General features: G+C 40.2%; 1 protein-coding gene across 12 annotated transcripts in view; it reads right to left on the bottom strand.

Annotated features, from left to right (window-relative positions):
- The window catches only part of LOC132956260 (ELKS/Rab6-interacting/CAST family member 1-like), a 103612-nt gene that overhangs the window by 60820 nt on the left and 24679 nt on the right, over nucleotides 1-18113 (bottom strand). For 6 of the 12 annotated variants that reach the window (XR_009665990.1, XR_009665991.1, XM_061029598.1 and 3 more), the window contains exons 7-15: nucleotides 16010-16084; nucleotides 14676-14831; nucleotides 13420-13512; nucleotides 12242-12409; nucleotides 11976-12143; nucleotides 8546-8683; nucleotides 7306-7446; nucleotides 4787-4927; nucleotides 2579-2772 (exon numbers count right to left, since the gene is read on the bottom strand). Coding sequence is in view for 8 of the 12 variants with exons in the window: in XM_061029598.1 (XP_060885581.1) it covers nucleotides 2579-2772; nucleotides 4787-4927; nucleotides 7306-7446; nucleotides 8546-8683; nucleotides 11976-12143; nucleotides 12242-12409; nucleotides 13420-13512; nucleotides 14676-14831; nucleotides 16010-16084 (1274 nt within the window). In the remaining 4 variants the exon portion in view is untranslated. The remainder of the gene's footprint in view (nucleotides 1-2578; nucleotides 2773-4786; nucleotides 4928-7305; nucleotides 7447-8545; nucleotides 8684-11975; nucleotides 12144-12241; nucleotides 12410-13419; nucleotides 13513-14675; nucleotides 14832-16009; nucleotides 16085-18113) is intronic. The other 6 variants (XR_009665992.1, XR_009665993.1, XM_061029602.1 and 3 more) reach the window with 1 other exon arrangement.

Here is an 18113-nt window from a genome sequence, read left to right as displayed (position 1 = left end):
TTGCTTTACTGTATTATTATAATCTTCAAGGAAAAGGAAATATCAACCAAATATGTGAGACAGAAGAACTTATCTGACATTTCAAATGGTTCTTTAGTGGCATTATAATGTATCGACAAAGCAGCTCCGCTGTAAAGTCACAGTTTAAGCCCACCAGTCAGCAGGTGCTAAATTATTAATTGTCATCTATTTCTACTGGCCAGACAGAGACACAGTGTGGAAACAGGGATTCTCACTAAAATCATTAACACCCATTAGTCTTAGAGTCAAACAAGCAAGAACACAGACATGAAGAGAGAGAGGGGGGGGGGGGGGGGGGGTAGTTTTGATTGGGAGTGGGTAGAGATTGTGTCCAAAGCAGTAAATGGAGGAAAAGATTAAAGAGACAGAAAGAGAGAAGATGTAAACAGTAAGCAGAAGATGGTTCAAAAAGAAACATTAAGAGAAACAAGGGAACCCGTTTTTACGAGCATAGTCAGCTCTGATCTGTCTAAGAAGAACTTTAACTCTTACAACTCTAACATAACACACATACTCTTTTTACTTCAAATGCTCTACTCTTAAACCTTGTTTGTTTATTTCATGTCAAGATGTCTGACCCTGCTTGACTTACTGAAACCTCCTGAAGCTTCAGAAATACTCATCAACAACAAACAGGTAGAGCAAACAGGTAGACAGGTAAAACAGAGAGGCAGGCAGCATGCAGGCAGGCAAACAGACAGATATCCAGATATAGACAAAAGATTAAGATTAAGACATTATTATTGAGGAAGATATGGAGTACTTAAGAGAGAGGTTAGAGGGTAGAAAAGTAGTTAGGAACACACAAATCATCCCTATTAGTGTAAAAAAAAAAAAAGAAGTGAACTGTCCAGATTCCTAATAAAAAAAAAAGTGTTAAAGTCTGCTAGTCAGGCATCCTCGGCTGAAAGTAAAACAAAAGTGAAGCGTGAAAACAGAGCCACCAAATGAAAGAGTTGCATCATTGACAGGAGCGGAGAGTCAAAGTCTTGCACAGCGGTGCCATACTGTGCCCTCTTTTTAGGGAGAAGTAAAGCCTGGTTTAAACCTCTGTGTCGAATCTACACCACAGTGGACTACATCATTGTGATCACTCCAAACTTGTGCATTGGTGTGTCTGGGTAACTCTGCAATACTCTGCCTACAAACGCTAGCTAGCAGTCCAATTTCTGTGCTCGTTATATCGCCATTTTTAGACTCGTAAACAGGCTTCTCTGTAAGTACAGGGCTACATGCACCTATGACGCAGAAGTATAAATCAGGCGTAAGGCTGTTCACACTGTGGTGAAAGAGAGGGGAGAAAAATGTCTTTTTTTATTTTGAAAAGTTCTCCAAAAGCTGTAAGAGACAGGCTCATCATGTAACTTATGGTGCAACTCTTTGATTGTGATTATTAGTGAACATACTCAGCTTGGTTCCATGTGGAAAAGGCTTGTGAAAATAAGAAATCTCTTGAAACACCACGTATTGTTTCTTTTTTTAAATGTGATACACTGCAGCGGGGGGAATGTTTGTGTTTTCTTGAAAATGTCAAAAGACAGAACATTTCCAAGAATCCAAAGTGAGGTATTCAAATTCTTTGTTTACTTTGGATTCAAAGATTGTCCATTTAATTTTAGATACAACAAAAGGCAATTAAATCTCCAATCAAAGAGGTCAGAAGCAGTAAACTTTTGGTGATGTTGCTCAGACATGCTGAGATATTTGTTCAGGCTTACATCTTGTGTGTGCTCTCAGACAACATTTTAGTCTCAATGGAAGAACCTCTGACTCAACTTGTGGCTCTGCGGTTGGTTGAAGTTCATTTCCGAATGACAAAAACTGATCCACTTTGGGTAAAATGGTCCGTCAAATTCATTCTGAAGCATTTGTTTCCACATTACTTTCCCACATGGGACTGCTTGCTTTCAAAGTGCTCTAATATCCCGTCCTCGGAACAAGCAGAGTGAGTTTTTGTCGTGCATCTGACCGACAGGGCCACCAGCCACTCACGTGCCCAGGTAGTCCCACACCAGCCCCCCCATTGGCTGCTGAGAGGCAGCAGCGGGAGGGGCTTGTTTTCGCGACTGCTGAGAACGCCACAGATGGGAAGCAGAGGGGCTTCTGGGGTGTGATGGGCGCACGCACACGCAAACAGCCAAAGAAGCGCTCACGCGAATGTAGAATCACATGATTGCATACACACATGTAAACGAGGTACAAAGGGGAAAGGAAAGATGAGCGTAACAGAGGAAATAAGGTCGAAATGGGAGGAGAAAAGGGGGAGAAAGAAAGGGGAGAAAGGGATGAGAAAAGGGGACTAAAGGATTAGTTCTGGAGGGAAGATAAGCATAGACTCCAACAGTTTGTAGGTAGAAAATGAAAGGAAAATGAGCTACAAAGTGGTGAATAATCAAAATGTAAACCTCAATTCAGACAGTCTTATTTACTTTCTACTGATTTAGGTAAGAAAATGAAATAGGACATGTATATATATATATGTTGGAGAAATAATTTTTTGAAATAATTGAACCCATCAACCCTCTGTTTCATGAATCTGTTCATTTTGCGCCCTCACCTCTCTAACTCATGGATCTTTTTCTCCTTGTCGTTCTTTTCGTTCTCCATCTCCCTCAGGATATCCAGGAGTCGCTCCACCTCGGACTGAGCCTTCCCAGCATCCTCTTTGTGCCGGGTGACTTCCTGCTCCAGACTGGAGATCTGTTCAGAGAGTTCAGTGGTGGCCTGGGAATCAGTCGCTGCATTCTGAGCCTGGAGCAGAAAATTAATTATAATAAATAAACAGAGGGTTTCGCTTTCAGAAAAAGGTGACCAGCATATGATGCTCAAAATAAGTATGTGCCAATAACAACACGGATAGGTGGAAGGGAGAATTGTTCTTTGGTTGAAGAAATGACAGCAAAGCATTTCAGCCTGTTCTCCAGCACAGCCATGCTTTGAGCTAAATGCTATTGTCAGAACTGTAACGGCTGTACGTTTCCCTGTGCTGTTTGTCCCTTCTCCACTTCTGTTGTCTCCATATCGCTTTACTGTAAGTTGACAAATATAGATTAGTGTGTAAACATGCAAAACATGTGCATTTAGCAATATTAGAATTGCATTAATTTTAGGGGTAGTAGCAACCCATGCTAACTTATAAATGCTGCTGTAATAAAGGCATGTTTTTAAAAAGTCTTGGCAAATGCACATAATGATGATTTATTTGAAGATTAGCACCGGCATAAGGAAATGAATAAAAAATAAATTAAATTAAGTAGCAGTAAGTCTTTCTGCTGCTCTGCAAAGCTACATCAAATAAACACCAAAAACAAGAAAGACGGATTAAGTTAAAAATAAAAAAAAAGTCATAATGATCTTAGAGGTTAGAACAGCTGTGTGTGTTTCCCAGAAGTAAATGTTGCTCTTGGGATGGATTGACTTTGTGTGTATGTGTGTGTGTGCACGCCTTGTTGGTCACACAACATATAACCCTATTAGTTTTGGAAGCGCACAAGAGTTTTTACAGGTCTTTATGTGGAGAGGAAATGTTTGGGTGTCTCACAATATTATAAGAAGATCCGGGCGGAGGAAAGAAAGACAGAGCGAGAGAGAGAGAGAGAGAGAGAGAAAGACAAATAAAGGACAGAAAAAACATCACACCAAAGTCACATGCACAATGTCAAATCATTCTCTCACACACACAGAGACACACTGTCAAGTCTTTTTTTTTACATCCATGGTAACATAAAGAGACTCAGAAATAAACTCTGATGAGAGAAACACCAGAGATCCACTGACACCTTCATACACATTCACATTCACATTCACACTGTCACACTGTCACACACACACACACACACACACACGTTCAGGGAGTGGCGGTGGTGCTCCTGTCTTTTCCACTCTGTGAAAATGACTGTAAGGCTGTCAGCAGGCCGTCACACACGCACCGTTTTATGGGCTGCTGTGTGGGAGAGAATATGTGATACCCAAACTCAAACACTTTCACACACACACACACACACACACACACACACGGACGCATAAACACACACACAGTAATCTGTCTTGAAAAACAGTTAAGGGAACACAGAGAAGAAGAGACAGATGTTAAAATCTTTAGTGTAAATCCTGCATTGGTGTTGCTTAGTTAGTTTAAGCGATGGTTAGTTGTGACTGTATCTCTTTGTTTGTACGAAATCTTTCTAAAAAACCTTTGGGGTCAAATTGTTAACAGTTTATTCCCACAGCACCCTTTAATTTTCACGATGTCAATAGCGCCAAACAAAATAAACCCTAGAAGACCGTTTCAAACAAAAGTTTTCCTTGTGATCTTCTAATGAATTGAATATGCCTTTTCTTAAAGGACAAGAAGCAAGATCAGCTTTAGATCTTTGCCACTGCTCATTAAGATAAAGATATATTACTAACACTGTCATTGATACTATGTCCAAATGTGATCATTTAAGAAGGCTTTTGTGCCTTTTTTGCAGAGACAGAACAGTGTGTAGAGTAGAGTTGGAAATCAGGGAAGGGGGAAAGTTGGATTCGAACCCGGGCCGCCCACTTCGAGGACAAGAGTCTCTTTAAATGAGGCACGCAAACTAGCCAGCTCGGCGTTTAATGATGTATTGATTTTTTTGTGTTCACTCTATTTTAGAGCAAATTTTACATTTGTCTCATTTTCCCTGTAATAGGTTTTACATCTATTTGTACTCAAAGCTCAGGGAGCGGTTTTTGTTGTTTTTACTCAATGACAATAAAGACTTTGAATCTTGAATCTGACCTTCTTGAGTTGGTTCTCCAGTTTGATGCACTCCTCTCTCTTCTGCTCCAGGCCGATCTCCAGACTCTTCAGCCTGTTGTCCTTCTTCAGGGTGGAGGACGCCAGAGAGGACGCCTTCTCCTTCAGATCCAACACTGTAGTCTGAAAGGAAAAAAACAAAGATTAAAAAGACAAAGAGTGAAAAGGAAGGACGCCAGCAGCAGAGATTGTGAGTGTGAGACACTGAAGTGCTTCATGAAAGTAGTTAGAAATGTCCTGCTCATCAACAGTAAAGTGTAGTGAATACTTGTTCCAAACTATTATAACAGGTCAAAAATTCAGAGATGTTGACTAGATGTTTTCTACCTGTTACTCCTACATAATTCCACTGAATTTAGTTGAAACAATGAGAGCATGCACAGGAAACGTTCAATCTGGAAATCTAGGTGTAATTTGTGCTTTGCTTTAAAAGTGCAGTTAGGGTATTCATTTTGACACTCTCCTTTTGTGATCATGTTAATGTCCCTCTATCTGGTCCCTGTGTCCAGGATTTTTTTTTTAACCAATTGTAGTGATTGCTTAGAAAAACAAAACCAAAGTTTAAAAACTTGAGTTATCCTTTAAGGCTGACTCTGTCCCATCTTCTGCCAAACTTTTTTCCCATGACTTGTCTCTTCTCTCACTCTTCCAGCGCAATCCCTCCATCCGTGAAGTCTCTCTCTCTCTCTCTCTCCATCTTTTCTGGTCTTTTCCTCGTTTGGTAGGGCCCGTGAAACCAGAGGGAGAGACACTCAGACGTGTAATTTCACCCATGACTGACAATACCAACTTCAGACTATGGATCCTCATGTTTGACTGGGCTTTGGTCACAAAACCTTGCTGCTTACTCTGATTATATATAGAGACTTATAAATATATTTTACCGATGTCAGACAAACCCCACATCTGTGTTTAGCAGTGTAGAAAGGAATGCGTGTTTTCTCCCCGAGCGTTCCCATGTATTACTCAAATTATAGAAAGGGACTGTGACAGGTTTTATGACCCCACACTCGCTAAAGTTAACTGAAGAGTCTATGTCAAGAAGAGCATGAAGGACTTTTTACTACAACAACATTCACATTTTGTTTTAGGGTGTATTTGATCTTTTAATGGAATGACTGGGAAACACAGCCAAGACTCTGAAGAGGAGATCAACACCGCTCTCATGCCTGAATGCTAATTATAAAGCTCTGGCTGGTAGGCAGTTAGCTTAGCTTAAGTTAGCAAAAAGACTACAGCAGATGAAAACAACTCGCCTTGCATTATTCCAAATCAGTCCATTAGCATTTCTAAAGTTTACTGGTCAGTATGCATCTAGTTTGTTGAAATGTTTGTGAAATGACAAGTAGAAATGTCAATGTGTGGTTTTATTTGGATGACAAGCTTTCATGGAGTAGCATCCTTCATTTAACAATCAGCAAGGCAGTTAACTGAGAGGAATATCACAAAATGTCAAGCTGTTACTTTCAAATTGTTAAATGAAATGTGGTTGAAAAGATCAAGATTAACTTTACACATTTGGCTCTACTCCCACGCTGCAGCCATAAAAAGACAACATTTAGCCTTTAATATCGAACTAAAAGAAGCTTTTGTTTTGAAAAATGTAATCTTCAGTGTGATTGTAAAACACACTAATGGGTTTCCTTATGTCTATTTGTCGATTTGGTCCTGAGACTGACAGAGATAGTTGGAGAATTTCCCAAATCACTACGTCCTAAACTATGTTAAGATCAACACAAAGTTAAAAAAACTAGAGCATATATTTCTTTTCAAGCTCTGATATGTGTCACTGTATTACCAGTGGATGTCTGATGTAAATGCATCTGTAATGTTGCTGTTGTGGCTACAGCCAGATTAGAGTCATATAATAGACACTGAAATGTAAAGCAGTTCAGCATTTCAAAATGTATAGAGTCGCCTAATTTGCTTTATTATCAGGCTCTCAAAACATTATTTAGTTATTTGGTACATTTCATGATATTGTTGTTGACATTTTGCCCGTCCAAAAGGTTTCTATAGCAGGAACCATCTACTCCATCTATGTGTTGGACACGTCTATCAAAAAAGACTTTCAAACACTGTTTAATTTTGTGTATACCTCCTGAGGGATATTTCGTTAAAATGTTTTATTTTCCTGATTTCATTAATTGTAACTTTTCTGATGTGCTGTCAAAGCACTTCAGGATAACTTTAAAATGCTTCGTCATCCTGTCTCTATTCTCCGTGCCTCTGCTGTTTTGTTCGTTATGAATGTCAAAGCATAACAAATGAATCCTCAGTCTCTGTTTTCATTGGTTTAGAAGCTTCTTGTTGTCAAGGAAATGTGACTGTGTAACGCTGTTGTCCTTCAGAGCAAGGTCTGCAGTAGAGTGACAGATCAATCAAGAGAACAGAGAGAGAGAGAGAGAGAGAGAGAGAGAGAGAGAGAGATAGAGAGTGTGTGTGTGTTTTTCTGACTTATAGCTCCGATATGGATGAGTGTGTTCGTCTGGTGTTTCTACCTCACGGTCAGAGAGGTCAGCCTGCAGCTGCGAGACTTTCTCCCTCAACTCCTTCAGCTCCTTCTTGCTGATCTCCACCTCCTCCCCCTTCTCTCTGTCCTCCCTCTCCCGCTGCTCCTTCAACCGCTCGATGATTCGCTCCTGGGCATCGAGAAGAGGGAGGAAGAATAAAAGAGAGAAAGAATGGAGAAAGAAAGAAAAAAGGAGAAGAATTAAAGTGTCGATGTTCCAACAGTAATTCACAGTAACTCAATATCAAGTTTCTGTACTAATAACAGCCGCATTCAATTTTATGTACATGGCAGCTTTGGCAGGATCTAACAGCCAACAGTGATTTGAGACATGTTATATATTATCTGGCACAACATGTAATATTCACATCTACTAAAACACTATAGATGCTCTCCAGCTATAGAACAACACAGCGGCCAGTTCAAGCAAGAGCATGAAAGTTCAAACACAAAGAGAGAGAAAAGCCCGGAAGAGCATATCGACTGGTGTGTGTGTGTCTTCTTTGAAATAAAACAATGTGGCTGTGATGGAGTAACACAGAAAATAATGAAGTATGGGATGGAAAAATAGAAAGGAAGAAAGTGAAAAAGAAAACATATCCAAAGTCACAAAAACAATGGAACAAAAAAAAAAAAAAGCCAAAGTCGTCTGACTGAAGATCGAGTCGTCAGCCACCTTCACCTGCCAACTCTAACACATCCGTCTGACACCCTGAATATTAGTCATTGGACAATTAATAGCTGTTTCCTGTGTGTGTGCTAAGGAGATTGAGTGGGTAACACAATCGCACTTAATGGTATAAAAATATTCTCATCAAACACTTTGGAGCCGGTCGGCTAGCGTAGGTGTCATTGGTGTGTTTCCAGGAGTCGGGATCAAGTCCTCAACAGATCATAGGACAGCCGGTTGATGTTCCACTCCAAAGATCAAGTGGCACAGGACTGTTTTATGTCAATGATACCTGAATGTTTAAAGCCAGACTCTGACAGTGTGGTTTTTGGTTCTAGTCCCATTAGTCTGAGTCATGTGACTACACTGGATGGTTCCTAAACTATGAACACAGACTGTGATTTAATGAAACAGCCGATGTGATTATTGGTTCATTTCCATCAATCCAGACTCATTTGGTCATGGTGTGGGTGGTCGGAGGTTTTATTCATAGCATATTTTATTAATGTAACCCGGCTCTGAAGCTGACCTGTGGTTGACCATCTGAGTGTGTGTGTACCTTCTCAGCCAGGGCCTCCTCCAGTGTTCCCAGTGCCGTGTCTGTGTTGGAGGTGTCCGTCTGTAAAGACTTCACTCTGTCTTTCAGGCCGCCCAGCTGCTTCTCTTTGTCCCTCAGCTGATCCTGAAGGTTCTCTATCTGCAGACAAAAAGGAAAGAAAACGCATAAACAGTGTTGTTTTTGATGCAGTATTATTCCTTAATCACTAAGTATTAATTATGCATTTTCGGCTGTCAAACTTGACAAATAAAGCACTTGGACAGCAGCTAGTGAATAGCCGAGAATGTCTGCAGACGGATAGCAAATATAACAGGAATTCTTCAACAAATAATCAGATGAAAATCTAATTAGTTCTGATAACAAGAATAAGTGAATTAGTTTTATCACAAAACCAGAATTTTGAATACATTTTAAATTTGATAAAATACCATGTTGACACCTGTTCCAATTACACACAAACAAAATAACACCCTAGGGCACCAAGGATGATTTTTATTTCAGTGAATGGCTTGGGGGAAAAATGTCCCAGGTCGGATTCGAACCCAAGCCGTCCACTTGGAGGTATCACACTAACCACTATGCTACCGGTGTCTCCAAATTTCTTGTTTTAAACAACCAACCTGAACACAGTGCTGGTACAGAAAAACATACCAACTCATTAAATAAAATCTATCAGCAACAAATACCGTAAGAAGACAGATTTTCCCCTCAAAGATCGCATAAAGACTGATTTCAAATTATTTTATAATGTGGGTTTGAATACGAGTCCTTAAAATCTAACTACTGTAAAAACAGTCCGAAAAAACGTCTTCAATCTCTGTTTCTACTCTTTGTTTTCATCAGCGATGCTTGTCCTCTCTTCACTATGACATTAGACACTCTCTCTCTCTTTTGGTTGTAGCAGCATATGTCGGCTTCCCCGCAACTGAGGGGCAAAATGTAAAACCCTTAGGTGCAAGTCAAACAGCAAACACACAGCTAGACGAGCATTTAAAGAGTCCTGACATGGACGTCTCTGCCCACATTTTTCACACAATGATCTGATTTTATCCTGAGATTTTGAACAAAATGAAAAGGCTGAGGGGCACGGTGCAGTCAAACACACACTCTCTCCCAAAGCTTTGCAACCTTTAACCCTTACTCCAAACACACACACTGTCTTCACCTCCCTCTCTTTCTTCCCCTCGCCCTGCCTCCTTATTTTTCCTCTCACTGTGATTTGGGAGCAGATTAATTTTCTGTTAAAACAAAAAAATCAGCAGAAATAACTCAACGACTCACTCTTTCCCTGAACCCATGATGTGTATCATCGTGCGTATCTGAGTGTGTAGAATGTACTGTGTGTGTGTGTGTGTGTGTGTGTGCGTGTGCTTGAAGAGATCACAGACACAGATAAGGAGCTATGTCAACTTTGCAATATTCATTAAAAGATGTACGGAACAAAAGGTTGAATGGCACAGAAATAACAAATTGAGGATTAAAAAACGTCCGGAGATGGAGAGCTTATGCAACGTGGTGGTAAGAGGGAATTTGGATGGTAACAATCACACATTTTTTAGCCTCCATTTTTCCTAATTCTCTTTGTCAGAAAGAAAGGAAATCAAGCATTGGACAGCCTCTCACAAATTAAAAAAAAAAAAAAGATTGGTATGTAACCTCTGACTCCCCAGCAGGTGAGACACACACATTTTACAGTACTGCAAAGAATGTGAGTATGTGTGTGTGTGTGTGTGTGTGTGTGTGTGAGTGTGTGCATACAGTAAAGCATTCCCATCGCCTCATTAATCAAGTGTTCACCTGACAGCTTGACTGACATCTCCTCGGAACGCACACAAACACACACACAGACACACACACTTGACATTGAGAGGCAGTGAGGCTCTTTGATCCCGTCTGCACTTCCTGAAACTGACAACTGGCGCACACACACACACACACACACACACACACACACACACACACACACACACACACACACACACACACACACACACACACACACACACACACACACACACACACACACACACACACACACACACACACACACACACACACACACACACACACACACACACACAGTATTATTTACTAAACCCTCGCAACACACTCGCAGCTTGTCTTGTCCTATTTTAGACCCAGAAATCGCACGTCATGTGATAATGAGCTTGAATATGTTAACAAAACAATAACCAGCTGGTGCGTCTCTTCATTCTCATTGTCATCTTCGGCACATAATACAGAAAAGTACGTTAAAGAACAAAGAGCTGAGGATGATGGGAGATCAGACGAATAGCTACACGATTAATTCTGCGCACTCGTGGCAATTTTCTTCATGGCTTACATATGATGACAGGTTAAAAACATGAAGTAGAAGAAGAAGAGAAAGAAGAAGATGAAGAAAACACAAAGAAGGATTTTTTTTTTCTTGAGAGGAAATCAAAAGTGCAGATGAGATAAACGAAGAGTCAGCAGCGTCTCCCTCTCAGACGCCGGACTGTATTCTATTTGAAGGCGGCAGAGGTCATCATTTATTGAACAGGAGGAACTCATTAGTATGCATCTGATTTCAAACACACTCTGTCTCTCTCCTCCCCCTCCCTGTCCTGCTTTATGTCTGTCTGCTTGATTGTCTCTATCAATTATCGGCTCGCACTCTCCATTTTTTTTATGCAAGTGACAACAGAAGGGACGAGGAGGAAGGAGGAAGGAGGTCACATTTTAATGGCAAGAGATGCAAAACACGCTTAGCTGAGGAAATCAACTATTTAATGGATATTTTTTTAACCCTTCATTTTTTTTAAGAGGTAGCCGTTTCAAAGATTGACTAAATCCTTCCTTCCAAAAAGTTGTGTGTGCTACACAGCAAAGACACAGGATCATTGCTGCTCATGGTTCTAACTCAAAACATTGCCGAGGAGACACAAAAACACATTAAAATAACTTAACCTGTAACTCGCTGACTGTCTTCTTGTCTGTGTTTGCTTCTCTCTGCATAATTGTCTGTTCATCAGCAACTAAACTACCCACAGCCCTACATCTCCATCTAGTGGTTACTGCACTACATGACAACGTTTTATTTTTTATAACGTCCTGATTTCAATTTTCACTATATTGCTGTGCTCAGAATCTCAAATATCAAAGGAGAAATATGGCCATGGAATAGAAATAGAATAGAATTTTAATTAAATCAAAACATGAAGAACTTATAGGAGGCATGAGCAAAGATAGCATCAATGCTAAACAGATGACAACAGATGACAGCCATGATACATGCAGTATTAGGAAATCCTCCTTAGATGACATCACACATTAGGGCAACAACAACTACTTAGGAACAAATTGTGTACTATAATTCAGTATATTTTCTCTTTGTGTGTTGACATTCAGCCTGATTAGGTACCAAAATAAGTACATGGTGTTTCCGTACCTTCTTCTGCAGCACGTTAACTTTGCGCTCCTTGACGTCCAGCATGTCTTTGAGGTCTGTGATCTCTCCCTGCTGAGTGCTTTTCTCCTCTGTCAGCTCTGATATCTGTGTTGTCTTTTTAGAGAGGAGAGATTCTTTTTCCTCTAAGCGCAGACGCAGCGCATCCACCTGTGCGAAACACATTCAAAAATGGAAAATGAAAACATTTTTCTCTGATAGGTAATAGTACCCTGACATAAAGAAACAAGTACCAGTAGCTGTACTACCTCAGTCTGGAGGATGGCAGCTCTCTGTTCCTTTGCAGTGAGCGACTCTTTGAGAACGTCCACATGTTGTTTACTGTCAGAGAACTGATTGTTCAGAGTGTCCAGTTTGGTCCTGAAAGCAAGCAGCTCGCTGTCCTTACGGCTCAGATCCTGCTTTGCCTGGTCCATCTGAGAAACACACACACACACACGCAACATAGAGGTGGGAGATCCATTTAAGACCGCGTACTAAAGAGAATTACACTCTTAATTTTATTAAAATGATTGAAAAACTACAACAAGCTTCAAAGTGAGCACTTGTACTAGGTGTTAGTTATTTAGGAGTAACGCTAGAATACACAATGTGGCCTTCTAGTGGGATATGTGTCAGGATCTAAGAAAAAGATAGCTCTGTCTCTAATTTCTTACCTGGAAAACAAATAATGGTTAGACACTCATCAAAGTTATTGCAAACAAACCACACAAGAAAAAGAGTCGTTTAAAAACCCAGAGAAAACTTATCCAAGCCACTACTTGAAGAAAAACTTCATGCAAATAGAAAGAGAAGGAGGTTAGATATATGTATACAGAAGCACAGCACAGCTGGATCCTCAGCTGGAAATCTGTATGCTGGTTCAGACTGCTTGGAACAACTAAAGCTTTCAACAGCCATTGGCCATGGACAGAAGGAGACTTCACACAGTGGTACTGTAGAAAAAAAAGAGTATTTATATTAAACTGAGAAATCGCATTCAAAGTCCCTCAGTTCTGCTTAGGTCCAATTTACTCTTGTGACTTAAGACACAATTTTTTTCGTAGTCTTTTTTGAGTAATTCATGTTATTGGGTTGATGAATGTGGGATAATTAGCCATATTTGACTGATAATATGATACACCAACCATGAGATGAAAATAACTTAAAGACAGGGAGAATTAACAAATTATGACTTGAGGATAGATTTCACATTTTCTCTCCTACTCCTTGAAATATTATAGTAGTATATAATATTGGCTATTGAGAGTTCAAGTTGTTTTCTGCTGTTTGAAGGAAAAATACTACGACACTATAAAACTACAAAGACTCTACTTGGTTTCTATTCATGCAGCAGCCTTTAGCCGACCTGTAAGACACAAAGAGTGTGAGGTCAAGAAAGAAGACAGAAAGAAAGCCCAAACAGACACAGAGGTGTGTCCCTTACTGCAGACACCTCCTGCTGAAGCTCATTGGCTCGCTGCCTTTGCTCCTCCTTCTCTGATTGGCTTTGAGTTAGCTCTTCCTTCAGCTGCTCAACCTGGCAGGAGAGGAGGGCGTAACCATGACCACAACAAACCAGCCGTCACAGTCACTGACCACTCTGACAACTAAGATCTAACATGCAGAAACAATGCATAAAAAAAACACCCGCTGTACATCCTAACCTCCCTCTATACTACCATCATGATATGATTGTGTGGCAGTGTGTAGATTTGTAGAGCCTAAGGGTCATTGAGACAAACACAAGAAATTTCAGTGAGCATTTTTTTTCTTTGACAGAATGATTTTCTCATAATTAAAACTTAATTAGCTTTATTGACATTGATTTTAGGTCCTAATTCATTGGGATCAAATCTCTACTCGAATACAGACTAAGTTCTTACAGAAACCTTAATAACTGCAGAGAATGGCCCTGCCACATTGTAAGTATTATTACCTGGTAAGTAACTTGAGAAAGCTGCTATTTTGATTGAAGCAAAAACACCTCTGACAGTTTCTCATCTTTGGTGTGGATGTTGGCATATTTCCCCCTGGTTATGTATTTACATTTTCTATCAAGATTTGATTTAATTGTATTGTAACGGTACTTATTCATTTTGGCTTACCAGGTACATGCTCTTTTGTTTACTGTCAATGTTCTACAAAATAAAATTAAGATTCAAACAAAATGTTCTTCTAACTTAAATTTCAGGATATTGATTCAGTAGTTTTGGTTAGACGTAGCTCCTCTCTGTTTTTTCTATGGCTTCTGTACTCACTTGTTGCACCTAACTAGCTAACCCTGGCCTTAAATACATTATGAGGCTGCAAACACTATGATTACGTCTGCTAATAAAAAAAGGTGGGTATTACTATACACATCGAGAAATTCATTCATGCTAATAATAATAATTTAATCTAAGTTAATGTACTTTCAGAAAAGGTGTAAATGACTTCCTGCAACATGTGAGAAAAGTGGCACAAAAACAAACACATTCAGTTCATACAAGCAACAGAAGCTAAGGCAGTAAAACAAATTCAATTTCCAAACTGTCCTGAAATGCTGCTTTGTTCTAAAAAAAACAGGACTCCATTGGTAACCATCTTTGTTTCTGTCATTAAAGCTGTATCTGTCAAGAGGTAGGAAATATTTTCCAGCATGTAAAGAACCTGAAATGTCTAAAAAAACAGGGAAGAAGTGTGACTGTATGAATGTGTCACCTTGTTCTTCATGAACTTGGAGTGGGATCTGTACACCTCCATCTGTTTGATCTCCTCCTCCCTCTCCTCGCTGCTCAGAGCTCCGTTGGACTTGAGCATGTTCACCTCATCCTCCAGCTCTCTCAGGCCGCGCTCCATCGAGCTGATCTTCGCGTCCTGGCAGAACATCAACATGGCCGGGTTAAGATAAAAAGACCAGGTGTGATGTACTGTGCCATGGCTACAAATATGTATACAAAAACAAAGTATTCTCTCTGCATTTCTGACAGAGAAGTTAAGCTAGACAGACGAATATGAAATACATGATGTTCAAGGCAGCCAAGAATCTACAGTTTTGACCTTCAGTATTAGATTTATAAGAACAATTACATGTTGGGAACACAACATAAAGTATTTGACCACAGTAACTGTACTGAAAGACATATGTCTACATTATTCATTATTCAAGATTTAAGGTATAGTTTGAAATTTGTCAGATCGATCCAGCTTGAACTCTTATTGTTTTTACATTAAGACAAAGTACCTCCACCAGAGGGTGCAATTTGAGTTATTTTGTGAGCTTTGATTATTATTTGTGAAATTTTTTACAACTCTTATATTCTTCTTAAGTGGCAGGCATTGTAATGTTTGTTTGTGGACAGACTTTAGTTTGAAGCTTGAGAGCAGTGCAGAGATTAATCATCGACACAAACAGCCCATAAATGCAACTAAATATGCAATGCAGCATCCTATGAATGCATTCATGCAGGTCCCTCTGGGTAATAAAGTTGTCTAAGTCTAGGTAAGGTAAAGTGAGGGTAGGAAAGATTTTGGGAAAGAAAAAAGGCTTTATGATTTTAAAAATAAGCACACAGGCAGAGTAGAAGAACAGCTAATAGTGCAACAAGGAGACTTGCTATCATTCACCCCTTTGTGTGTTCAATATCAAGTGCATTAGAGAAACTTGACTCGATTTTTTTTGGGCTGGCCAGCATGAAAGGTACACCCCAAAGAAACAACCATCTGATAACCAGGAAGGAAAACTTTTTTAAAAGTGTGATTGATTGCTATTAATTGGTAAACTTTAACGTGAAGGAACTTATGAGCACTCTCAAACAAACTTTGAATGAAGGCAATACGTTTCACAAAATTTCTAAAGCCAGTTTATAATTTTTGCAAGCCGACATTCAAACGTGAATTTATCTGCATCATTTGTTGTTAACACAGTTTATTTCTCCAACACAATAAAGTGCAAATAACAGTTTGATTTTAGTTTCTGTTTTTCAAAGACAAATGAATACACAGATATTAAATTAAGACACACATTGACATGAAATAATCAACAACATTTTTACCTTCATTTCAATGACCGTCTGCAGAGCCTTGGTCTTTGTTGATTCTGGAGCTGCTTCGTATCTCCTGTGCAGCTCCTGAGGGACAAAGACACCACGATGGTCAGCAGGAAGTCGAGAGAGAGAGACAGGGGGATGGAGCAAAGGAGGAGAAGGTCGTGAGCCGGGACTGGAGGCTACAGCGAGTGAAGGGGAGGGATGGAGGGAGGGCTGAACAGCGGGTGTAGGCCGAGGAGCGGGAGCAGGGAAGGACGGAGAGTGTTGGATTGAGGGATGGACCGAGGCGGCTATGACAAATGTAGGATGGTGAGGAGGACAGGAGGAGGGCAGGATGATGGGGTGGATGGAGTGACGGTGGGAACGTGGGGACGGTGCGGGGAAGGAGGGAGAAGGACTCAGCGGGGGACGGCGAGGCGGTGGACGAGGAGGAGAGGGTTGGAAAGGGGGAGACACATGGAAATGAGGCGGGATAGGGATGGAGGGAGACACAGGAAAAGAGGGAGAGATGGGGATGGAGGGGGAGGCAGGAATGAGGTGTTTCCCTCTCGCGGATGAGCTGCTCATTTTCAGCCTTCTTGGGTCGATCCGTCCATCCCACATCCTTTAAACTGTGAGGAAAGCTAAGCTGACACTGTTTAACCCCTTAAAAAGTTAATTAAAAAATCTGGATTTCGAAGACTAAAATAAAAATATAGTTATTATATTCAAGGACTGAAGCTTGTTTGTTCAAATTACATCTAAATCAGTCTGGAATCTAAAAAAATTTAATTGAAAGCCAAATTTTCAATTCAAATCAAAGAAATCCAGTCTTATGGCTTCAAATTATAAGAAATACATGCTGCTAATGTCATCAGTTCTGGATCCATGGAGGAAATTCCAGAAAGCAATAAAGAAAAAAATCCTAAAAGACTAAAAAAATTCCAATAAAATTCCATAAAGACGAAATTTAAGCTCCCTTATTGACTCCACAGCATGCAGAGGAATCCCAGCAAAGAGGCTGTAGATACAACATCGTAACTCACAAGTGAAATGAGAGCATAAAGGGGACAGAAAGAAGGGGGAGTGTAGTACTTATACATGTAAAAGCACAATAAGGGTAAAAAGAAAATAAGAAGAAAGAGGAGGAGAGAGGGAGGAGACTGAAAGCAGAGGGCAGTGAACGCATCACTGCTTCTCTTTGGGGTGAGACACACTCCCACAAAGACCGTTAATGCATGAGCCAGGGCGGACAAGAACACACACATGTGAAGAGAAAGGGATAGTCGGGTGTCATGGCTTAGGGCACTACTGTGAGTGCTGTGAATGGTCATGGACGCACACACACACACACACACACACACACACACACACACACACACACACACACACACACACACACACACACACACACACACACACACACACACACACACACACACACACACACACACACACACACACACACACACACACACACACACACACACACACACACACACACACACACACACACACACACACACACACACACACACACACACACACACACACACACACACACACACACACACACACACACACACACACACACACACACACACACACACACACACACACACACACACACACACACACACACACACACACACAAACTGATAAATACACTCTCAGATATTGCTTGAAGATGTCTTAGTTGTTATTTACATCTTGGGGAGTGTCACAGGTTGACTTTATATATTTATTTAATAGAAACTGAAACCTACTTTTCTGTTCTTCACAACAACATACAGAACAATCTATTGCTATTCCTTTGATGTTCTTCAAATATTTATTGGAGACCCATTTTGTATTTTTTTTAATTAAGTATTTAGTAGCTTGAATTAAAAAAAAAAAAAACTTTCTATGCTTCCTTACAGCAGGTTGCTTACTGCAGCAACTCTTCTCCATCCTCATAAGGGACACAATTACACAATCTTAAAAATATCTGTCTTTTTTGTAAGTGGAAGCTGCAGGGACTGGTCTATTAATTAATGAAAATGTTTTGTTTTTTTTAAAGAGAGGAGTCAGCAATGGAAGAGGAAGTCTGTGAACAAATGCACAACTTTCATTATTTACTTTCCGTGACTTT

This window comes from Labrus mixtus, chromosome 22, assembly GCF_963584025.1.
Source record: "Labrus mixtus chromosome 22, fLabMix1.1, whole genome shotgun sequence".
NCBI classification, from domain to species: domain Eukaryota; kingdom Metazoa; phylum Chordata; class Actinopteri; order Labriformes; family Labridae; genus Labrus; species Labrus mixtus.
Note: the sequence above shows the minus strand (reverse complement) of the source record. Positions and strands in the feature narration are given on the sequence as shown.